This window comes from Sipha flava, unplaced genomic scaffold, assembly GCF_003268045.1.
Source record: "Sipha flava isolate LNK unplaced genomic scaffold, YSA_version1 117_pilon_pilon, whole genome shotgun sequence".
In the NCBI taxonomy this organism is placed as follows: Eukaryota; Metazoa; Arthropoda; class Insecta; order Hemiptera; family Aphididae; genus Sipha; species Sipha flava.
The window spans coordinates 2,309,697-2,337,311 of NW_020271741.1; the positions used below are offsets into that span (position 1 = coordinate 2,309,697).

At 24.5% G+C, this 27,615-nt stretch overlaps 1 protein-coding gene across 3 annotated transcripts in view; it reads right to left on the reverse strand.

Moving 5' to 3' along the window:
• The window catches only part of LOC112693772 (protein goliath-like), a 54,669-nt gene that overhangs the window by 11,723 nt on the left and 15,331 nt on the right, over window positions 1-27,615 (reverse strand). For 2 of the 3 annotated variants that reach the window (XM_025568988.1, XM_025568969.1), the window contains exons 2-5: window positions 23,012-23,147; window positions 5,694-5,811; window positions 4,408-4,479; window positions 451-630 (exon numbers count right to left, since the gene is read on the reverse strand). In XM_025568988.1, coding sequence (XP_025424773.1) covers window positions 451-630; window positions 4,408-4,479; window positions 5,694-5,811; window positions 23,012-23,147 — 506 coding nt within the window. The remainder of the gene's footprint in view (window positions 1-450; window positions 631-4,407; window positions 4,480-5,693; window positions 5,812-23,011; window positions 23,148-27,615) is intronic. The other variant, XM_025568979.1, reaches the window with a different exon arrangement.

A 27,615-nucleotide genomic window follows, 5' to 3' on the forward strand; every position in this document is an offset into this window, starting at 1 on the left:
CGCAGTAGGTACAATAACGTATACACAAGAGATCTATAATTTCAAAAAGCTATAAATAATATTTCAAAACACACAATGAAATATTATTTTTTATTGTTTACAAGGCACATGGATTATTGCGTATGTAAAAATTTGGCAGTACCTATAAACAGCGAAAAACTATTTTAATATATATTATTTATTGAATGTTAATATGATACATTTTGCGGGATGGTCCATGTATATGTGACTTAGAACTATGCTAACCTCAATTATTTTAATTTTTTTATAAATTCAAACTATAATATATTATTAATGCTTTTAAAATATTACTATTCTTAGTACATAATATGCACCGTAGTCAATTTAAGTCGGAGTCGTTAAACGAAACAAACATAATATAATTTTTAACTATTCTCGTTGATGACTATTACAGTATAGACTATATAATTTGTATTCATAGCCACTCACCAAAAACCCGTAGTGCTTGAGTATGTCCATTTTACACATTGGACAAGTCCTGTGCTCCAACAGCCAGGGGTCTACACAGCTTTTGTGGAATTCATGTCGACACGGTAAGATCCGAACTACCTCGGATGGTTTATATGGTTCGATGCACACTGCACAACAATCACCGTCACCAATGATTTCCTGCAAAATGGTAAGTAAAAATAATTTTTTTTAACAGATTCAATAGCATCAAATCGTAGGTGGTTTTTAGCATAATTCATAAATTAGTATTATTTTTACGTTTCGTTCAATTATATAAAATTGTAAAAATTATCATTTTTTGATTCAGATTTAAGTATAATATTTCAATGGAGCAAAAAAAGCATTTTTATTTCTAGAGTAAATCCACAAGAAAATTACTGACTTTGTTGGTTCTAGGAAATATAGATTGTGTAGTATCTTCATTTATTTTTGACTGAGCTACTTTTTTTACTTTATAATTAGGCTCGAATTTATGGGAAATAAACATAATTTCTTATGATTAATTTTTAAATTTATTAAAAACTCAATTCTATTGAATTATTACTGTAAAATTCATAATTTTAAAGCTATCACATGTTTAGAAACACAAATCGACAGAAAAATTGTAATTTAGTTTGGCACTCAAAAATCAATAAAAATGATAATGCAATATTTTCGGGCGCAAGATACTATAAATTACCATAACATTTATTTATAGCTGTTTTAGAAATAGTTTTATCTGGGTGTTCGATTTTTTTCAAAAAAATTTTTAACATTATAAATTCCTTATAAGTTGCTTCAATTGCACAGGACATGCGAATTATATTCCAACGTATAATTTAACTATAAAAACACATACGAGTATATCTCAAAATTGTGTGAAAATAGCCGAAACAAAATCAAACATACGTGTTGGAGATAAATTAAAACCTTGAAATTATCGATTTTTTAGGTAGTTTACATTTTATATTATTTTTTATAGAAAATAATAGATTGATCAGATATATTATAATACATTTTCTTACAGACAGTATTTAAATCTACAATAAAGTTTGTATACAATTTTATGCTTAATGCAACATATTTTGAATTAAATAAAAAAAAAAACCCAAAACTACCCTGTTTAGAAATAGTAAACCCTCTTGTGGCACGTGAAGGGAGTGATTGATTAATCTTCATCAAATTAAATATTTAAAACTTTGTTATAGTAATGAAAAAACTAGAGGAGTGAGAAAATAAAAATATTTAACCCCCCCCCCCCATATAACTAACGGCATCTTAATTATATTATTATTGAAACTAATTTTTTTTATTTTATTAATTTTTAAATTTTTTTTGTTTACTCGAAGCTTCCAGTAAAACAATTGCAACTTGCCACATGAAATTTATACTTAATAACTTTTTTTTAGAAAATTTAATTTTTTATTCTTTATAATTTTTATTTTTTGTCGTATGATTGATTGTTATTCCGATAAACTTAAAAAAAACCGTAAAAAAGTTAATTTTTTTTAATAAATTAAGTATTTTCTAATTTTTCATATAAAATAATAGTTGTAGGTAAGAAAAAATGATTAAATCATATCAATAATTTAAGTTTTCTACATTTTTACAAAAAGTTCAATAATTTATTGATTATATTCAAAAAACGACAAACCAACTCTATTTCGCAATTTTTCAATTTCTTTTTCAATTTTCGCAATTTCTTATAATAATGTAAAAAACAAGGGGTGAGAAATTAAAAATATAAAATTTTTTTTCTTCACCTTCGACTAAGGGTCACCCTTATATGTATGTATTAATACACACATACATACGCACACACACACATATGTGTGTCGTCAAAGGACAGCGTCATTAGGCGTACAATGCGCTATGGAGAAAAAACCTCAATATTATAACAGACATAGTACTCATATCCCAATTCATATTGCCAAAAAACTCTACTCTTCACGATTCCAATAATAAAGTGATTATCTTCCAAAATTTGGACGAAAAATTTACGACTACATCTTTTCAAATGTCAAGCGTTATACATCATCTTCAACCAAAAATTCACCATCACACAAAAACAAAAAACCAATGTTATTCATGACAGCAAACAGGTTTGTAGCTCTATCAATTGTTGACGATTTGTTTCCTGCGTCATCAAGTAGTGTACATAATACTATTTCAAACCAGCTACACGTAATTCCTGCTACAATTCTCTCTTCTCCGATCCAAGTTAAAAATGTAAATGATATTACATTATTCAAAAATTTGTTATCAAGTACGATTGATATCAACCAATTATCTTTTAAAGCTACTCAATCATACTTAAGTGTTGGTCCTAAAGACCAAAAAGGTTTCAATGTAGTCATTGCCTTTTTGAGGGAAATGAGTTTTGCGTATCATTCCTTTCTTCCATTACATCTACGCTCCTTTCGAGTTGTAATTAGGAACCGACACTATACGGCTACTACCTCTGATATTTATGAAGATTTGGTCACCCTCGGTCATACAATCACAAGGACTTGAATATATTAAAACTTATTGTTGCTCTATCACTCTTTTTTTGTGAATTTAAAACCCGCTGAAAATAACAACGACATTTCCAATACATCATTCCTATCTAATACTTTGGTTAAAATCAAAAATCCGTACAAAATCAATCGGGGCCTACCTTAATGCCACAATCGCCAGGACCATAGGCGTAAACTGGGGGAGGTAAGGGGGGCAATTGCCCTCCTAGAAAAAATTAGGAGGTGCAGTGCCCCTTTTGGTATTTTACATACCTTGTTTTAAAATAAGTACAAAACAGCTGGTTATAGCTATTACTATAACATTTTTTTTTAAATCTTAAATTTTCGCTTATCTAACACAATGTTAGAAAATGAATAATTTTATATAATATGTAGGTAGTAAAGCGGCATTTAGCCTCAGACACCATTTTTGTTAGATATATAATTATATTTTTGCCCCTCCCCCTAATAAATTTCCAAGTTACGCCTATGGCCAGGACTATGGCCATACTGGACGGTTTTGCGGTCACTGTTTACGTCGTGTTAAGTGTGGTGACGATCATCACATTTCTGAGTGTAACCAAGACAAAAGCTGCTCAGCTATATGTGTCTTGTATGGACGTGATCACACGGTGAACTTCAAAGGATGTCCGTCATTTAAATCACTTCGTATCCTTCGATTCGTAATCTCGTTTTCATCGTACTCCGCAAAAACACAAAATTTCATATCCTTCAAATACAAATTTAAATCCTAATCCTTACGCACATGCTCTTTCTGGTGCTGTACACCAACTTCAAATTGAAAAACCAGAGGATATAAAGAAAATTCTCAATGATTTAAAATCTATTATTATTCCGCTTATAGCTATACTAATAACTAATAGTTATACTATTGAAATTCTTTGTACAATGTTTAACTCCATTTATATCCATTCATTAATTGCTAAAATCCACAATGATTCATTCCATTACCTACCTTCATTATAAACATTTTACCTTTATAATACCAGCTATTGTTATAATTATTAATTTTTGTTATTTTTCCTATCAAATATTGTGATATTAAAATGTATCATTATTTAAAACTCTACATTATTCAATGCTGAACTATATGAAAACATGTAATAATTAAGCTAAATAGTTTTTGCAGTAGCTCTAATAAAAAAAAAAAAAAGTTACTTAATAATGATGTCAACAATATTCAGATTTCTTTGTATTCGGAAAATTAGTGAACTTACATATTTTTTAACCTTGTTTTAATCATCATGGATTATGTAGTAATAATAATTTAATAGAAAATTATAAGCTACGGACAAAATATCTGAGTTCGGATACTCTTAATAGTTTTGACTGAAAACTCTCATCATTTTCTATATTATTACTGCTAACTTCGTGTGTTATTTTTGTATTGTTTTCTTTTTTTTATAACGTAGGATTAATTTTAATATAAATACTTTACCTTGTCATCCATTTTGATGTGCTTGGTGGGTATCTTGGACAACGCTTTTTTAGCCGCATTACATAAACGCCTCTAGAAATTAAAACATAAACCCTTTTTTACATAGCTCAAGAACAGGTTTCAGGAATCAGATAAAGTACATTAAATATTAAGGCTATTAATAATTTTGGTTTATTATGGTAAATAGCAAATAATGCTAGAGTAAAAATAAGAAAAGTAGTTTAAACAAATATTTTCTAATAGAGGCATTTTTTTTATTTGTTATCAATACAATTGAAAACATTAATAAGTTTTTTTTTTTTATACAATAAATTCTTACATTATATTGATTAACCATATAATATGTATACAAGGCACTTCATGTATTTCCACTTTCACTTCCTCATTTCTTGGTATGTATATTTATCTTCGTACTTATTATTACTAATATTTTTTTTTTTAGACGCGTCATATAATAAGGCACACGTCATTGTAAGTAAAATCTGTTTGCTTAATACTACCACATGTATTACCTAACTTTTGTTTTAGATTAAAATACGTTTTATTAAATTAATAATACTTAAAATTTTTTTTTATGAAATAATTTAATTGTATTTTATAGGGTAGTTATAAAACATTCAATACGTTTATTTAGGATTATAAATATCATTATGATACTAGTTTTACTTGTGATTTGACAGATTCACGTGATCTGCCAAACAGAAAAAAATATACAATTAAATTTAATTCTTTGATATTCCTTTATGATTCTTGAGAAACAAATTTTGGCTTTATAACATTGAAATTAAAATTGAAAAATATTAGCTTACAAATAATAAAATGGATTTATTAAATAAGCAGTACAATTTAGCAGTAGTTAATTAATTCATCAATTATAAGATGATTTTTAAGTTATTATTAAAATATTTGGAAATTAAATTAGCATATTATAATTACTGACTGTTAAGGTTTTCATTATTAAACTTATAAGAAGTCGTTTTGCTATTTTTGAGATTTGACGAAAATATTAACGACAAATAATAATGGTATTCTATCTATTTTTTAGATTTATTTTCTAATTAAAAACAATATGTAAAAATGTATATGTACAATTCGTGATATAAAATAAATATTCAGTAGACTCAGATTATTTTTATTACATTTTCATATTCGATATATTGGAATCGGCGGTGATAGATCACATAAAATATCAGTAACATAATTGTTATAATAATAGATATTTCTTTACAAAACTAAGTAAAAATACATACAACTTGTGAATTATGTTTAACTAATAAGTGACTTACCGACAGTTGGTCTTTGGCGTGAATATACCGGAACCTTTGAATGTAATAGAATACCAACCATGCCAAAGATATGACCATTAGTACGATGAACGATATGCTTACGAACAGTACAGACGTTCTGAAAAATAAATATTTGCGTGATTATAATGAACAAATGTAATAACTAAATTACATAAACTATGAACTAAAGTAAAATAACGGTTAATTGTTCGTAATATAGGTTTGGAATATAACCTTAAAATGCAAATTTGGAATATCATCCAATCCAACTCTTTAAAATAGCCTATGTAAGTGGGTGAATTACTGTTAAACGTACAAGCAAGTCATTTACGGTGATAAAATAACGGTTTATGGATTACAATAGAGTTTTTTAACGCTCATAAAACTATAACTGAAATAATACTTGAATGATTGAACATAATTCTGTTATTTCTAAAAATGTGTTTAAAATATTTATGAATTCGAGTTATATGATCATATTACGTTCATTATTGCAATAAATATTTTAATCATTGAATTTTGAAATATTTATCAAGTTTATAAGTTCGTTACATATAATTTGATTTTTGATTTTTTTGAAATTATAATCCATCCAGACTATACTTACTCTATTATTTGCATGATAACACTGTTTAAAGGAAAATCGTGTTAATAAAAAAATTAACTACAGTTTATCACTTTTATGTTACCATCAAAAATATTGAGTTTTTTTAAATACACTTCAATTAGTTTTAAAATTTTTGTACATTCGTTGAGAAAATTTAAAAAATATTTTTAATTCAATTTTTTTAAGAAATGTGTTATAATTATTAAGTCATTGGCTATTTATTGAATAATGTATTAAAAATAATTTTTAGTGTACTTTGTCTCTAACGACTCCAACAACGAAATTTGAATAAAGGCAAAAATAAAGTTCGTAGATATATTACAAGATTTTGTATAATACGTAATAGAGGCAGTACAGCGAGTTTAAAATAAAACTAGAACTTGAATACAGACTTAAGTAAAAGTGTATATAATTTTGAATTTTGATGATTATAAAACTTAAAGCCATCAAGGTCACCAAATCTGTCATATATAGTTAGTATTCATGTATAATAAACTTAATATTATATTATATTATATTTTTCTTAATTTTTTTATTTACATTATATAATAATAAAATAATAACTTCTACTTGTATTATTGTTTTTCATAGATAACAAAATCCTAAATCCAGTTGATTTGAATATATTGATTGAACAGCATTTTTACTACGTATTAACTTTCCACAATATTATATTTTTAAGATGGTATTTTTCCTCATAAAAATTATGTAATTTATACACTAATTCCTGATGGAGCAATATTGGCGAATCCGAATAAAAATATTTCTTTGGTAAAACTAATTTTTAAAAATTACTGAAATAATTTCTTTGAAATGTTGATGACATGTATGGATTTAGTAGTTCAGTTTAAGTATTGTGGAAGTTAAGACTAGTGATATTACTAAAAAAAATATAAATAAACTGTTAATTTTTGTTGTTAAAATTGGTTTAGGTTTATAATAAAAAAAAAAGACCTACATTAATCTTTTCAATATACCAATTACAATATGCGTATTTCTTAAACGTCTACAAATTAAATTTTACAATTAAAATTATTTTTTTCTCTAAACTGTTGTAGCTGTAGCATATATAATCATAAAATACAATTGTTCTTTTATTTTTAAATTCTTATCTCCGCGTAAAAATAATAACACTTTATTAATTAAAAAAAAAGTACTATAACATTTTGTTGACTGTAAAGTTATACTGATGAATGTCGCATTAAATAATAATATTAAAATATAGATCGAACATTATAATTGAATAATATTTAGAATTAGATTAAAAAAGGGATTAAAATAAGTATAATTATATTAGTATTATGAAGCAGGTCGCATAAAGGCATTAGTACCCTATATTTACAGTGGGTTATCACACAGGCTGAGGAAATTTGACCGAATATAACACATAATATTGTTATATATTTACATTAAACGATGTTATTAACATAATTGAAATTTTATTTTAATATTGCATCAGACATTATCGGTACTTACCGATAACATATATGAAACCTAGAATTTGTATACAATTATTAAGATTACTATAGAAGAAAAATAATATCGAAGTGTTCAGTGTTTTACAAGAAGGAAATTCTACAAAACAAAAAGTGCAACTGAATTCTAAAAATCAAAATTAATTCATTATTTTTTCATAAGTTTGTAAATGTAGTCTGATTTTCGAAGAATTACAGCATAGTTACTGTTTGGAGACATGTGTATGTAATTTGAATAATGCTTTTAAGCACATTTTAAATAGGATTTGAATATATTATACGTATATTAAATTGTATAAATTATTAAAATTATTACTTTTCAGGTTTCCTAAAAAATATTATATAACAATAGGGCTTTCTTAAAAACATTTTATAACCATAAAAAATTAATATTAATAATTAAATAAGAATATTTCAATTGGTTACAAATTATTATAATGTTTGTAGAGTATATAAATTAAAAAGTATTATAATCTAGTATGAAATAAAAGTTAAGAATTTTTAAAAATCCAAGAATTATATTTGAAATAAAGGAGATAAATGGAAATCGAAAGTGTCTTTAGGTTTAAATAAAACTGATTATATCATATAAAATTAAGTATTTTGTACGTTTGACATTGAGTTCTATTATACATTTATAAGGTTATTATAATTTGTATGCCATATGTTTGATCAAAATCTTTGCGTCCTACTTTAGATAGTCTATTTTTTAAACGTTTGTTCATCGCATTTAACGCGTCAAGCATAATTAATTTTTAACCGACTTATATAATGAAGCGTATAAAATAATATTTATGATTATTATTATTACTTAGTTCGTTAAACTCCAATGTTCTATAAAACAACAATAAATTGGAAGTTGAGAATATTATTAAGGTTAAAAAATACAACTTTTTTTTTAACTAAATATGGTTTGACAAAACGCATATACTGTATATATTGTATATACAACGTTGATAGATTATGAGGAATACATTTTAAATATATGCGAAAATTGAATTAAAATATTTAGTTTTATCTTATTTTAAATATCTAAAAATTATTTTTATTCTGAAGGTGTACTTAAAATATATAAAATCAGATGTGAATTAATAAGTGAAACAGTGCGATATACTAGACGTAATTCTTCTTTTTTATTATATTTTAATATTTGACTTTAATACTAAGTATTAATACATATATATTAGTTTTTAAGAAATACTTTTATGTTTTGTTCAAGAATATATGAGTTAGAAAATTTAAAATGTTGGCATCAAATGAGCATACATTGTGACCAAGACAATTTGATCAAGTATATTGATAATATTTTTAATCTGTAACTTTTGCAATCTAACATTTAACATAATTTCACAAGAATTTTTTTTTTAAATTTAAATATTTGTCAATTTGTCATTGGAAAATGTAAGCAGTTGTATAATTTATAAGTCAGTAGCTATTAAATAGTATTACATAAATACCAATTAGTATCTTAAATATAATAAAATAGCTTTAGAATTAAGTATGTAAACAAATGTCATACATCATACATAAGTCATTAATGCATATACACTATATAAATATATTGACAGTTAATATAGAGATTTTCCAACTAGAAGATTGAGTATTGTTATACAATTTTATGTGTGGTTAAAAAAAATGAAAGAGTTCAGGATACTGTAAGAGAAGGTTGAAGGAGATTATTATAATCTCCTTCAACCTTCTCTTACATGAATATTATATTCATCATGAGATGTAAATGATAAAGAAGAAAAATGTGTATGAACGTATAAATAATTTTCTATAATCATGAATATTTTAAATTTTACTTAATAATATTTATAGTTTGAATTAAATAAATTACATGGACATCGATTTCTAGAGAAACTCGTTTTGCATCAAAATCAAACTACCTTATCAAGTGTTGAAAAAATAAAACACTATCAAGACAAGTAGGAGAACACATGTACTAGAAGAAATTATTATTAAAATATCATTGACTATTGAATGGAAATTCAGAAATTTTAGCACCCGAGTTTGAAAACGTCACCGTAAGACTTTTTTCATTGGACCTTTATGTACAACAGTCATGATTACAGATTACTATGGTCTACTAAGAGCAAATAATAATAATTAAAATCATAAAATAGAAATTTTTAGGTAATATAGTAACGTGGATCTGTGTCAGGTCATCGCGTATACGACATCGCAGCAGTTTTTAAGCCATAGCGTTGTAATGTATTAATATCATAACATAATTAATTCGTTTTTTATTACTTACAAACAGTATATGACACTTGTAATAATAAATCGTAATCATACATTATTACGATCTGAAACGATAATATAAATTATTACCTATAGTTACTATAGAAACGAAAAAATTAAAAAGGAGTATCCTAACCTGTTGTTGTCGTCGTTCAATACAAACGTTATAAAAATACGTAAATTGAAGATATATGCCTGGAAATCAAAATCTAACAATACTTATGAAAACACAAAAATACACAACCACACGTTAGTAACTAATATTGTCTTATGATTTCCGAAAACTAGTTTAACACCATAATCATAAAAACAATATGACACGATATGATAATTTTAACAAAATTGCAAACTATATCATAATTTTTATTTGCTGCCTAATTTATTTTCAATAACTTACCTATAATTAGCTAGTAACTATATTTATAAAATATAAATTATTATTTTTTATTTATTTTTAAAAGTAGTTAATAATTTATAATACAATAATTCAATATTTGTAGGTGTATATTTTTTCTTTATTTTTTAAAGATTTTACTTTATATGTACTAATTATTTCACAGTAAATCCTAATGTCTTGTCAACGTCTATTTCCTTATAAATATTGTTATTTTTATATCATATGAGTGTTTTTGATATTTTTATTTATTTTTTCTTCTTAAGAGTACAAGTAGTTAAGAGTAACAAAACTTTATATTTATTTACAATATTAATAATCAAAAATGCTACCTTCGAAAGTTTAAATTTTGATGTAGATTTAACTGTTAAACAAAAAATCATACGAAATTTTTTTTATGAATATCATAAGTTTTACTTACTTACAATACTTCATGAATTTTAAAAATTATTCGTACTCTTACAATTTTAATTAATAACAAAGAATAACATACATTTTTAAACTTCGATTGAAAAAAACATTATTCCAACAATGAATTTTTTATGAGAATTAAAAAAAATGTTTTTTGAAGAAATAATAAATATATTATAAAAATTAAAGAATATACATAAAAAGAAAAAAAAATCAATATTAGAAGGAGCGACTAGGAGATTTATAGACTGAAAATATCAATTTGTGCCGTATAAAACCAACAACTTATTTTAAAAATATATTCCTGAAAACATTGAAAATTTTGAATTTATAGTTTTTTTTATACAACTGGTTGATTTACCTAAATTCATTCGGGTTAATCTTTAATTATTTTTAATAACTGTTTTTATTATGTTTTTAGAACAAATCACGCCCATGGAGTATAATATTACCAAAATTGATGAAGTAGTCTCGTGTATTGTTTTCATTAATTATGTTCTTGTAATCTATGTAAAATATCACCTAACGTATATAATATAATTAAACGCCGTATCATTTTTGTGTTTATCCCACAATTGCTGAGGGTTTGAAAGTGAATTTGTCGATATTGTTAAAGCAAAAAAGCTCTCTGATTTTCGGCGCTAATCTACGAATGTAAATTATGTAATCTCATACATTTTACAGTTTCTTCCAGAGTTACAACCTAATGATTGTAATTTTCTAACAACTCTTTTGCCTCACATGCTTCTCGAAATGTCAAAAATATATTGATCATTGAAATCTTTAAAAGATGTAGGAACTTATATGGTGTAAAAGCATTCTTAAACAAAAAATATTCCATATTACTTTCATGGACCATGTAAATTCCACCTAAATCTCCAGATTTTACACTAGGCCAATTTTGAACAGGAGCTCCATGAATTTGAGGTTTTCGTTCTCTTCCCTTTGTGTTCTAAGTGTATTACTTAGGTACCTCAACATACAGAAAATTTTTTGTAAATCCATCGCGGTGAGTGTTGTTTTTGAAGGAGAAGATAGTCACTCGTGGAAATTGTTTTCGGTCATATTATTATAGATATAATAGAAAAATTCATCTTTTTCTAGGTACACATTAATGTATACAGGGTTGGACAGTATCAAAGATACAATGTATCTTGTACCTTATGTCATGATACATTTTATACATGTTTTTTATATCTTATATGTATTTTATGTATCTTGTATCTTTTTTTGGAAAAAGATACAAGATACTATTATTGTAAACATTTGTACTGAATACTACCAAGAAATAAAAAAATAAATTTAAAAAAATAGTTTAGTCGCGGATTGTGTTTTTATGAAAAATAATTATCTAGATGCGATCGATCCGAAATGTACGATAACGAAACCATTTACTATATAATGTTATACCTTGTAAGATAATTTAAAAATTAAATTGTTGCCGGTAGGGCCGTTACCTATGTACAAATTTCAATCATACAGATAAATACTAAACTCAAATTTTCGTTCTCATGAAATATGAATACACATGTATAACTATATATAAGTAAAATTAAGATGTAATTTTTATGTAATTTATTAATTTTGGTGTATTTATATATTATAGACTATAATTTATAGTGATATATTTGTATTTAGTTATAATTTTATTATGTGTATTGAATTATTATTTATTATATTATTTATTATATATTATTTAATATTCATGACTTTATAAGAACCTAATTTATATAGTACTATAAAATATGGATAGTATAGTGTATTGTATAGATTCTATAGAATACTATACTATACTATAGAAATTTTACGTTTAAAATTTAATAAAATTCAATTGGAAATATAAAAATATCAATGTATTATTGATACATGTATCCTGTAATTTGTATCTTTTCTACATTCATAGTGTATCTTGTATATAGATACACTAAATGCATGTATCATACTTTTTTTAAGTATCTTGCCAAACTTTGAATGTATGTGACTGTGGGGTTCATATAGTGTAAGTTTTTTTATTCTTTGGAATAATTTTTATATGAATAAAAACAAAATTATACACAAATAAAATCACATAAATAAATAACACAATCCTTTAATAATTTGTTTGATATTTAGTAAATGCTTAACATAAAATTTTATAGTAAGATTTGCATCAATGTATTATAATCGTATTAGCAGGAGCGCCATTTCAGTTTTAAAATAGGCCTTTTTTACCAGGCCTCATTTTTCTACCACTAGGAAATAGTTATAACAATGAAAATTGAAATGTTGTTATTTATACTATTATACTCGCCAAAATCATATAATATACATTGGATACTTACCAAATATAATTTACCCAAAAACTAACAATAATTTAAGTATTTTCGATATTTTATAGTATAGATTATATGCGGTGTTCATTGTTTTTATTTGTTTGTATTTAAAATAAATAAGCATAAACAATTGTACTAAAGTTCAAAGATAGCAATAATAGTACAATTAATACCAGGAAAAGCATAGTGTAAACATAGATTATCTGTTTTGGACACAAAAACACGATTGAATTGACGTATTTTAGTTTTTAATTATTATTTGTTTATTATACGTACTAATTATTTAAAAAACAATTTTAAAGGATTATAAAGAATATTGTTGAAATTTTTTATACAACAATACATTTTTAGATCAAATTGTTAGTGAACGTTTAAAAAAAAAGTATAAAGGGTTAAACTGAATACAAATACCAACATTCATACAATATATGCCAAAATTATTACTTCCCAACAGCTCAAAAGCTAAAAATTAAATTTCATATGTTTTTGCCAAAAGTAATTTTGTTCAACCAACTATAAATATATTATGCTTCTGTTGTTTGAAGAAATATGTTTTATTATCAACAAATAATTGTATAATACATTTTAAAATATTAAAATACCTAAGGTAAAATACAGTTTATGATTTACGGAAAATATAAAAAGATTGATTTATTTTTACTATTATATACACGAGTTTATATAAGTATATTTATATAAATTATTTTGTAGAAAATAACATGGTTTATTAGAATGATCATTTACTTGATACATAAAGTTAAGTCAATTAACTGACGTATTTATTAAAATTGTATACATTATACATGTAGTCTTAGTAAAATATTTAAAAAGAATTGCAAAGCATTTCAAATAATAAAAAAACGTTATTATAAACAAAATATTATACCATTTTATACAAGCTATATTTTTATATCATGTTTTTAAATGTTAAATTTTAGCCTCAGACTTTAAGTAATATTAATTCATATTTTTTATGTTCCTTTTTCCATTGTTACTATTTCAATATCATAACTATCATAATGTATACATGTTTCATTGAAAAATACTAATTACAATAGTTGTCTTAATGTCAGCATTAGGACTACAGGGGGTTGGACATAATAGGCATATACCGGAATTAAAATAATAGATTTAGTAACCTTTGGCTTTATTTATTTTTATAGAAGTTTGAGGTCGATAAAAAAATGTACCGAACAAGTAAAGCTCATTTTTAAAAACAATCAGGTCTAATGAATATAGTCTTCCGGGTATAGTTAACCTTAAGATATATATATATATATATACTAAGTTACTATAAAGAAAAGTTAATTTCAAACATTTTTTTTTTTGCTTATTTTTGGTTGACATTATTCAAAATTTACTTTTTTAATACGAGTATCAAAAACCTTAAAAATTATCTTATATTTCATAGGATATATGGAATTGTTTATGAAATAACTAAGTAAGTATAATAAAGTATATAGTATAAGTATAATAAATAAGTATAAATTTAACATAGTAAGTAAAGTTAATTGAATTGTATTACTTAACAACTATCAATCATCAGAGGTGGATCTGAAGCTAGTTTAAGGGGTGGAGGTAGCGAATAGGAATATTTTTGAGTGATATATAAAGTAAAATGAAGACTTGATTGTAATTTAGGCCATTTAAAAGCCTATAGGAGAGGGGGAGGGAGATCGTCGCCTCATAAATCCGTTATCTATTGAAATAATAACTAATAGTAAACCACTCTAGTATGTATTCCCGTATGTAAATGCTCTCTCTCTCTCTCTATATATCTATATATATAAAACACTAGTTTCGCATTTAAAATTTAAATTTAGGAGTTATTAGATTACGGAATGTAATGGTGTATAGCCGTTCGAAGACGGATTTATTAATAATAAATATTACTATTATTAAATATTACTTTGACAATAATTATTAATATATCATAGAATTTTTAATAACATTACATAATATTTTTTTTAAATTAAAACTAAATGGTTAAAACAAACTTAATTATTCTAATATTTCAATATTATTTTGATTTGCAGTGTTACTTTAATTATAAAAAATATTTAAAAATATACTGTAACTATCAATAGTATTATTTATAAAAAACATATGTTGCTTAATGTATCAAAAAAAATATGTTCTTAACAATTAAATAAAATTCTTTGTCTGGCACTACAAAATTTAAATTTCAGTTTTATAAAATCGCATTAAATATTTTTGAAAATAAAATAAACCTAAGTATAATAATTGAGGTTTAGATAGTAAATTGCAGGAACCTTACGAGTACTATGTTATTTTGATATAGTTATAATGTGATGGTATATTTTAAAGTCTAAAATTGTCAATTAATTCAGTAAATTAGACATTACAAGGTTGAACTACCTAATTATAATTTAAAAACAAATGAATTTGTCAACACAAATTTTTATAATATGAGACTATAATATATTGACAAAAAAAAATTATTATTTCATGAAAATATAAAAGTTCAAATCATCAAAATGTGGTGAATGTAATAGATGTAAGGATTTAATATTATGTGTAACGGGACTAAATATATACTTTTAAAAATAACAACAGAATTATACATTAATAAATGCCATTTAAATTTTAAATCTAAAAAATTATTATTACTGAACAATAATAAATTAATATTTTTCATTTTACACGTGTATTTATTTAAATGGATATTTAAAATGCTCTTTCATTATAAATATAAATTATAAACATAATTTTTAATTAAGATTTAATATCTCTTACAACCAAATTTATGAATAATGAATGATGTTTAATTATTTCTGTTTCCAAATATAAAACATATTGAACATTAAATGACCTCGTTTTAGGCAATATATATATATATATATATAAGACATTCAAATAATATTGATTTAAAATTATATTACTTATAACCATGCAACCAGTACAAACAACAGTATAATAAGCATAGATGATAACAAATAAACTTAAATTTATTCTTAAATAATATTATTTTCTATAACATTGTAGGAAAAATATATTAAAAAAACTTTAATTAGTTGAACCTACAATTCTTTGGAAATATATTGTAAACAATTAATTATTACAGTATGTTTAGAAATTTATGAGAATCATAATAAATGATAATCGATAACATAATACCTAGTCCATAATATAATATTATTCTAGGACATTATATTATCAATACATTAAATTATATTTATAATCGTTGCATGAATGTATTCTAATATATATGATCCTGATAATTTAAGGGTTAAAATAGTTTACTCTCACTATTATCTATTTAACATATTATTATTCATCAGATTAAAAAAGTTATTTATTCATAAAGATAAATCAAGTTTATCAAAATTTAGATCAGAAATTATCTTTAATTTATAAACATTATGACATTATTTTCAAATACAATACGTATTACATGTATTTATTAAAAATATCTTACTATTTTATTTTTCGTAAATATTTTATTTATTTTTTATAATTTATAAACTAGTTTGTGCTGAACTAATAATATTATCGTAGTGTGGTGTAATAATCCGAAATCCGAGATTATAGAACTTTCACTTGTAAATCGATTAAAATTAGAAGATAATATTTGTTGTATCATTCTTAAAATATTTAAAATATACTAAAGTATCAGATATATCGGAGTAATGATTACAAAATACGAGATATGAATTAATACCACATGGATAATATTTACTTTGTAAGTTGAATAACAAGACAATAATAAATAATATTTACGATTTAATAAATAGTATTTTCAAATAATAGTCTAGGTATTTGGAATGGTGTGTAAATTTTTTTTTTAATATTTGTATTGATATTAAAATAACGATATTGACTAAATAATCAAAAATTAAAACCTAATTTTCCAGGTCTTCATAATGATAGAATTATATCATTATATAGTTATAGAAGTATAAAATAATGTGTATATTGAAAAATCTTAATTAATATCAATTTATAGAAAAATATTTTTGACTTTAAAATTAACCAAGCATACCATGATAATTATTCTTAAAAAATTTTTAAATATTACATAAAATAATAATTGAAAAATAAGTTTAAATTTTAAATTTGAAATATGATTGATGGATTGAAATAACAATATAAAAGTTGAGTATATTTTACATATAATAACAATTCTTCAAGCCCACAATATTTAAAGAGTTTATACGTATAGGAAGTATAATGTTATAGTATGGGTAAAATTTTAAGTACTTGCTGTTTATTTAAAATGCGAAACACTTTTAGAGCAGAAATTGGTATGATATAAATTTCCACTAACCACAAGCCTTCAACTAAAAAGTTGTATTGGAAATGCCGAATATCGTGTTATCTTCTCCGGTAGTTAAACGTATTGAACACGTAGTAGATGTGTGTTGACATAATTGCGCATTTCAACATCATGTAAAAAGTAATAAATAAACTATCAGCTAATTTTTTAATATACATGCTATTGTATCTTGTTTCTATCCAAAAAATGTATGTAATTATTCTAATATGTAAACGCAAACGTGTCAAACAATTATAACTTCGAGACACTTATAAAATATGTTATATTTTTATACGATTTCATCTAGTATATGAGTACAAAATTAAATTAAATTAAATAATAGTTAAACTTTTTACCTAAATAATCCTCAATCCTCTAGTTTTATTTATTTAGATTTTACTTATAGACAATAGTTATATAGACTATTTTTAATATTATTATTTGTTTGATTTAAGAAACTAAAGATTTGTCATTTTTTCAACAATGCGCATAATACGAGTACGTTATTATTATTTATATAAACTTATAAAATTTGAAAAATATCCTATACAAATTAAATTAAGTTCTAGTACTCCAGTTATTTTTTTGTACATAACTCTTTTTAAATTAAAATCAAAATAAAATATTAGTTTGTGATGAAATGTTTGAAACAAAATGAATTACTCAATGGCCAGTCTTTGTTTCCATATTTTTTAAATGTTTACCTAGTGAGTGCAATCATGGAAAACTATATCGAGAGTCATAATATTTTATTAGTCTTAGACAAGACATAAATAATAATATATAATTTATAGTTCAATGAATACAATAGTTTTGCAGATAACCTTTATCTTCAATAAACGTCGCAATATAACAGCTTTAGATATGTAAATATTTAGTAGCGTCTAATATCACTCTATTAAATATTGTACAGTCTGAGATTTAACTAAACAAAAAGCTTATTTTAATACACGAAGTTCAAGTTCTTCTAATATATTACCATAAATTATCATTTATGGATACGAAGTAAATTATTTTCAATAAAAACTATAAATAGTAGAATGTTTTGTTGCACATAAATTGTACTTAAATTCATGAACATTATAAATAGAAGAAGTTTCACTCAACAATTGTGTACTGAGGTATTCAATTCTTTATTTGAGTTCTAAAAATTTTAAAGGCATTTTAAATAATTGGAACAATAGGAAGAGAATTTAGTATTCGGAATCCGACTATTTCATAATAATTATAAAGTTCGATCGACAACCCCTTATAATATTATGGTGAAGAACAATGGAGTAATTCAGTTCAATGACTTTGTAATAGGACCTGACCAGTAAATACCATGCTGGAAGTGAAGATAAAACATGTGAAAAAATGTTGTATTGAACTTGGCAAAGTTCTTTGGAATGTTACCATCCCTATATATTTTCTCAATCATTTCAAATAGCTTGTGTTCTGTGTTTTTTCCAACATTTTTTAATAATTCTACCGTGATGTTATCTATTCTTGCCGCTTTACCTTGTTTCAATTCCCTTAGAGCATAGGTTCTTAACCCGGGGTCCATGGACCCCTTGGGGGTCCGTAGATGACTACTCAGTGGTCCACGGGGTGGCTGTGAGTTTTTTTGAAATAAGCCAAAATAAATTTGTTTTGATAGTATTTTTAAAATAATTATAATTGTTAAAACACTCGAAAGCCATTTGACAGACAACAATGTTTTTAAATATAAAACTTAGATTACGATAATCTTATATGCCATAAAAAGCTATCGTAATCGTAAAATAATATAACATGGCAATACAATCTAACGAGCAGTTCAATTTAACACTGAAACCTATCACTTCTGTTGACCCGTCACCGTATAATAAAAATTATATTTATTTACCTATATATATAATTTTTTTTTTTTGCAGGGGGGTCCGTGATTTTATTTTATGCTTTAAAGGGGTCCATGGCTAAGAAAAGGTTAAGAATCTATGCCTTAGAGCCTTAACAAATTTGATTTTTCTTATAATTAGCCCAACATCTTCTTTATTTGACTCGGTTATATTTTCTCCTATCAATCCTTCATATAGATTTTCTATGTACTCTTTCCATCTCTTCGCTATTTCATCTTCATCTAGAATCAGTTTTCCATTCCTGTTTTTAATAATTTTGCTTCTTGGCTTCGGTAGTCTTGATAAACTTTTAATCATTCCATATGCTTTATCCATTTTATTTGCATTCATATTTATTTTAATATTTTCGCATGTTACATCCATCCATTTCTCCTTTTCAATTCTACACTCTTGGGTAATACGGTTCTTTATTATTCTATATATCGCATCATCGGTCTTCTTTAATTTATTACGGTATTTTATTTAGTTTATTATCTCATTTATTATCCATGGTTTCCTTGGGGTCAATTTCTTAAATCCAATTGATTCCACAGCAGATTTTCGAATATTATTAACTACTTCCTCCCATGGAGGGTCGATACCAGTAGCTATTAGTCTGTTATATACTTTGTTTTGGAACTTTTGTCTAGTTTTTTCATTTTTGAGTTTTTCCACGTCCCATATGGTACATTTGGAGCGCTTTGTAATTTTCTTGGGTATTATTTTGTACTTCATCACTACTAGATTGTGATCGCTATCTATTTCTGCACCAGGATAACTGTGACTTGTCATTATTTGTCTCTTGAAACGACTCTTTGCTAATAAATAATCAATTTGATAACGGTTAGTATTCCCTGGTGCTACTTATATATAACGTCTTATTTTCGGTACTTCAAACATTGTGTTGATGACTAAAAAATTATTCTGCTTACGAAAATTGATTAATCTTTCTCCTCTGATGTTTCTTGTTCCTAGACCATGTTTGCCTATTATTTGATTGACTTGTCTTTCTCCTACTACTGCATTGAAATCGCCCATAATAATTACATTATTGCTATTTCGAGTTATTCCTAGTTGTTCATCTAGAGAGTCTTACACTTGTTCAATTTCGTCGTCTTTACTATTCAAGGTTGGAAAGTATACTTGAATGATTATCATGCTTACTGTGGATGTCCTCAATTGTATTAGTAATATTTTATCATTCACATGATTGGTATTTTCTACCTGCAGTCCCCATTCTTTGTTTAATAGTATTCCAACTCCGTTTTTTCCTTGCTTATCCCCGCTATGTATCATTCTAAAGTCATCACTCCAGAAATCTCTGTTTTCACCTCATCTAGTTTCACACACACCTAAAATATCAAGCTGATTTAGTTTCATTTGTTGTTCTTCAAATCTTCCTGGCCTTGACAACGATCTTAAAGTCCACGTTCCCATTTTGATTGGGTTAATTTTGCTTTTGATTTTATTTCTAATGTTTTGTTTTTTGTTGTTTTGACATGGATTTCGCTGGTTGACGACCTGGGAAGCTATGTTCTGTCTTCCCTTGCCGGACTCCGGGTTCCGAATCCCATCGTCTTGTTTCCTATTCTTATGATTGTCCCCCATTGCTTGATGTTTGGGAGAATTAATGCAGTGGTTTCCTGTTTCCTTCTGCATCGCAATTACATCACTTATTGCTAGGTGATGTTATTCAAGTAAAAATGAATCTCTACTTGATACTAACAATGTTGCTGCCCATTGCTAGGTCGATTTTGGTCACCTTTTACGACGGGCATGGACTGCCGTGGGTGTATTCTGGCCCCCGCCCACAGGGGAACTTAATAAGAACATAAATTAAAAATAAAAATGCTGTCATTTGTTTTTACAAATGTATTTCAGTTTTATAACACAAAATCAATATCTGATAACACTACCAAAACACTATAAAAAAATCAATTACTTATTTCAACTAATTGATATTTTATGCTAAAAACGTTACTATATGTAATACACTTTTAGGAATTGTATTGTGTACCTATTTAAATTCTTATAATTATTTAAAATATTTAAATAAATATCATAATAATTAAAGTTTAAGTTAAATTTATATATTTATCACAGTTCAGTAATTCACTGAAAAACATTGTTCATGTATTAAAGTATAATTAACTGTTCATGTTAGATTCTTTGGTGATTTGTATTTGTATTTTAATTGGATAAAAAATATAGAATTTTCCATTATACTCATTGTATGATTAGTATATTTCAATTTATAAATGCAAAATTATTATTCCTTTGTTTATATTTAAGTTAGGTGTAATTTTATTAATTTTTCAACCATTGACATTGTTAATCGTCTTGGTTTTGTCTCGCATTCGCTAAAGAATATTAATATATTACAATAAGTTATAACTGTAGTGTATGTACATCAATAAATAATAAGATAAATTAAACTCGTTTTTATGGCTATTAATTCTAGAAATAACTTTAGTTTTTATGTTATTGAGCTTTGTTGGATCAAAGTATAGATCACTATTAATATTTATAGATAGTTTTTAATTCGAACAACTTAATTGAGCTTAAAATTTGTTTTGGACTACACGTACGTTTATTTAATTTTGATAATTTAGCTTTTTGCAATTCTATAGATTTCAGATAAGGAAATCACAACTATTGCCATCCTAAATTATTCACCTATATTTAATTTGTTAATAATCACAATAGATAAAGTTTGGAATTCGAGAAAACTTATGCACTGAGTTTTGTAAATATTTTCCCTCATTATTCCTGCCTTTCATCAAGAATGGGCTCATTCACATATATCACATGCACTACTCTAGATTTTCTCATTAGTGTTTATAAATTATTTATAATTATATACTTATATTCACTTACATTACTTTACTTCATTTTACGTGAACATTTTTCCGAAGGTATATAGAGTAGTAAGTCAACATAGTCTTTAACAAATATAAAAACAAGATCCTAAAGTTTTTTATTCGTTTATTCCACAATATTTGTATAATTTATTGTCATATTACAAGTAAATATTTTTATATTTTATATTTAAAATTTTTTAAGTATTTTTATAGTACCAAATTGTTCTGATTTTCGGACTCTTCGTTGATTACCAATTACATATAAAATATTACTTTTAAGTTACGACACATGTTTTCTTCTATTATTTATTGAAAAAAACTATAATATAATATACTAAGTATATTCATAAATCTCTTTTACTGTTTTCTATTATATTTAGTATACTATTGAGCGTTTATTTATTATTTTTAAGAATAATATTAAAAATTCAATACATATATTTTAAACAACATTAATGTTTAATAACTGTAAAAATCACTGTGAAGAAAATATAGGTTATTGTACCCAAACATTCAACACATTTTTTCAATGTTGTAAACAATATTGTAAAAAATAAACAAATTTTAGTAAGTTTCTAATATATATATATACTTAGATATAAATTTTATTTACCAATTATATAACGGATATTTTTTAAATATTCTGTTTTAGTATATTTACTCATATATGTATACTTAGACAAAATAATGAAAATAAACTCACTTTAAAAACATGTTATTTGTACAACAATAAAAACAGTTCCGAGAACATAAAAATTTATTTTCTCAGATATTTTCCTACAAAACAGCATTTTGGAATTTTTTACCCCTTAATACCCACAAAAATAATCCAAGAATAAATTGTTTACCGTAACTTAGTAAAATAATGTACATAAATACCTGTTTATGTTACCGTACGGTCTGGTGCAATGACTGGCTATTGTGATTTTTACCATCACTCTCCTCTTCGTATCATCCAGCATTCGGGCCATGTCTTCGCCCTTCCATTTATAAGTGAATACCGCACTAACGTTTCCTACAACACAATACGGTCATGGTCAGAACTCTAATATCACCAAAAAATATTCTGGGATGGTGTTATAGGATGCTATCCTTAGGTAGTGTTTAAAGATATCAATTTCATATAAGGATGACGACGTCGACTGATGGATTTTCGTATCATTTTTATCATTTGTTTAATAATGTGTACTATTTCCGTGACATATTGTACTATGCATTTTATCCATTAATTTTTTCAATCATTAAATTAATAAAAATTTAAAATTACACTAACTGACTAGATATATAGGCCGAAATAGTAATCGGATGTAGGTCATGGCTAGTATGCATGTAGTAAACATGTAATAAAAACGCTTGTATGTTTTAGATACTGGACCACAACATAACGAGTTCGTGCTAATTTTCGATATTGAATGTAATCAATTTTTAAATGTAAAACGGTTAAATTAGATTTTTTAACATAATTGAAACACGACATCTAATACGTACCGATATCAGTTTTTAATTGCAGTTACAAAATACATAAAATAAGATACATATGTTTTGATATTTTTATGTATACAACGAAACAATTAAACAATGCTGAATCTGAACAATTTATAAACAATAAACTCGTACCTTGAATAGTAGATAGTATTGTAAAGAATAATGTTAATCGTATTATTTTAAAATTATTTCAAATTATAAAAATAATTTTTTATTATTTTATGTTGAGTGTTAAGAATAAGTAAAATATCATAAGACCAGCGGAACAAATTAATAGTTGACAAGAGAGCATTACAATAAGACAAATATAATATTAAATGTTATCGATATTATATAACATTAATGAGTATGTTGATAACATTTATTTTTAAAGACACATAGTTAAACAGAAGAAATTAAAGATAGTATTTTGTTTTCATTAATTTTTATTTAATTAGTAAATTAGTTGATTAGTTTTCACTTTTTTGTTTTACTAAATATTTTCAAGGTTTTATATTTTATAACTAGAACAATAAATATGGACTGAAGTTTATCGTAAAATAAACCATTGCTCATAAATAATAATTTTTACGTAATATTAATGTTTTATAAGAATAATAAATGAAGTATATAACTGAGTAACTATGAAACAATGAAATTTACGTAAATTTCCAAATAAATAAAGATTGAATTCCCATATTTTATTGATTATTAATATTAAATATCTCATTAAAACAAATGTTTTTGTTCGGTTATTTATAACACACGAACAGAATATAATATATATAGTCTAAATGCTATGCACTAGACTTGTTTATTGTAAAATTGTATTATTATTTTAAATTTTTGTGATTATCAATTACAGTAATTGTAAGCGATTTAAAATGGAACTTAGACTTTTTAAGAAAATTTCGAAATTCTATAAATTAAATTTTTGGTTTCTAATTGTTAAAGAAATTATAACTGATAACATAAAACATTCAAATGCTCGTAGGTAGCACTTTTTTAAGTATTCATTGCAAATTAATACAAAAGGTATAACATTGTGAATCTATTGACTCCTATGCTCGAACTTAAACGTATGAAAGGTTATACTCTAATAAAAATAATAGTAAATTTGAAAATAATGAAATAATGTTTACGAATCGAATATGTTAGATGTTTGGGGATATGAGACGGTAGTAAATGGAAAGACAAAACAATATACAATATATACCAACTAGACGTCTGGATGAGATCGAAACTATGCACATTTTAAAGGAATAGATATTAATATTTTATTATATAATAAGACTATTATAGAATATATTATGAATAAAAAAATACACAATGTCTTAATTTAAATTCAAGATTATTTGTAGATTATAATCATCTAGATTTTCCCTAACACATGTCTATACAGATATAATTTAATGTGTTAATAATAAACAAATATTATAACTAATTCTACCTATTTTTCCTTTAACGATTAATGTAAAAAACGATCATGACAACTTTTAACAAGTTTTTTTATAAACTTTACCTATATATTATAAATTGTTAATTAGTCTTAAAATATATTATTTTTATTTAAAAACAAAAATGAATCAGGTATCTATACAAGTTTAATACTTGATAAATGAAATAAATAATTTTATTTGTTGTATTGCACTTGAACCTAACTTATAGGAGTTTAGTGACCGTATATTACTTTTACTAACTATATTAATGTGGCCATGTCCGGTGATCACATCAATATATTGACCCCAGTAGACTCACTTAAGAATTCGAAGTCGTTGTTCACTTAACAATAGCATAACTTCTTGTTAGAATAATAGTAAATCGTCTCCGTAACAGATTTAATTAGACATAAAATGAAAGAAGTAATTCTTAGCCATAGTTTTATATATTATGTAATAAATATTTATCTCAAAAAATAAAGCAAAAAATAAATAAAAGTAAAAACTGTAGTAATTGTAAAATGTGCTTTCAAAATTGTCTTTATATTTAATCAAAGTAGTCAAATATTTATTTGTCTTTGTAAAATGTATGTTATATTATACCTATACGGCTATATAACCTTACCTTAGCTACAGTTTAAAAATAAAAAAAGCGATTTGAAAATATTTCAGAAGGCCTTGTAAATAGGTTTTAGAACAGTCAAGTTGATATTTACGTTAACACTGAATTCTACAAAAAATTATGAAGGAATAAAATACCTTGAATACGGTTATTAATCTTTAAATAATACGTCATTCGTACTAATGGATACTGTAGAACGTAGGACGAACAAATAATTATAATTCACTGATGATATATTGTAATATGAAATTAATATAAGTATTCAAATATTTTGGTTCGGCTCTGGGTTTCAGTAAACAAAATTATCCAAATCAAATTAAGGCAAATTTTTATTTGGTAAATTGTGATATAAGAATTTATGCAGTGACTAAACATTGTGTCTTAATGTGTATGTAAGAATATTTGTGGGTTTTCAGCATTAATTATAAAAATTATATTAATTTGGTTATTTGATTGTATAATGAATTTAAATCTAAAAGACATACCGATGTATAGTAAAATTTAAAAAGTTTAAAAAATACTGATACCAGTATACAATTTTTTTCAATACATTATATTTAATAATTTTATATTTCAATACTGTTTAGATTTTATAAACTAAAAATATTAACAATAAACATAATTGAAAATTCTCGTTTAATATACATGTATGTTAATCATTTTCTGTAGTAAAATAATTAAGTATTTAACTAATTTCAAGTCACATTAGTTTATTCATTTTGTATTTGAATATATGTATATATTAAATGCTTTTTATTTATGTTTGAAGGTGTGTATTTATTTATATATGTTTTTATCTATATTATGTAGTTATGAATTTTTGTAATAATTGAAATAACAAGAGTATAATTATAATTTTTTTAACAAAAACAAATATAATTAGCTTTTCTAACTAAAAAATAAATAAGGTGATATTTTTAAAAATATAAATATTAGTCATTAATAATATATTTATGCTTGTTATCTTATAGGTCAGTCTTGAACATAATGTCAGATATTTATTTTTCAACTATGTCTTTAGAACATTGTAAATAATCAATAAACTAACCATACACGAATTATTGTTAATGTATTTTAAAATAAATGTAGGTCGTTAATATAGCTTACTATTATAAAGTATTATTTTTTTAAAATATTTCTTTATAGATTTATATTAATCGAGAAAGCGGTTTTGGAATATTTTTTTAAATTAAATGTTTATATCATTAGGATTGATATTATTATTAATTATATATTATTAATAATAATAATAATAAAAATAAAGTATACATAAAAGGACATACTTATATTTAACAAAACAAATAATTTTTCGATTGTTATTTGTATTAAAAGTAAACTATACATGAAGCTTATATATATAAGTAATATATATATATATATATATATTACTTATATATTGATGCATATTCTATATCTTTACCCTTAATAACCAATATTTATATATTGAACTTTTATTCGTCAACTATAAACCTACGTATAAGAAAAATATATTATAGTATAAACATTTTACAATAATCTTCATAAATAATATGTGATATACATCACACAATATTAATAAGCGATTTTTAAATAATTAAAATTAAGTAGGTGACACATTTAATATACCAAAGAGTCAATAAAAATAATGATACCAAAAATAGTCAAGAGCAACACAAGGGATGATAATCAGGATTTAAAATAGTAGTTAAAGAGAATTTGAAGAATTATTCCTGTAGGTACTTTTTTCAGGAACTTTGATGATTGCAGCAAATGAAAATATAAGTAAAACGATTTTCTTAGGGTTATGAAATCTGTTGCCATAATGTTACCATTAACCAAAATCTTCTATGACTTTTGTATGCTTCTGTCTTATATGCATTATCTAAATAAAATTCGCAATCACTACAATTTTTATTGTAAAATGCACATTAAGTAAAATCTGTGTGAGATTTTTTACAGCTGGTTGACGAGTGAGGAGT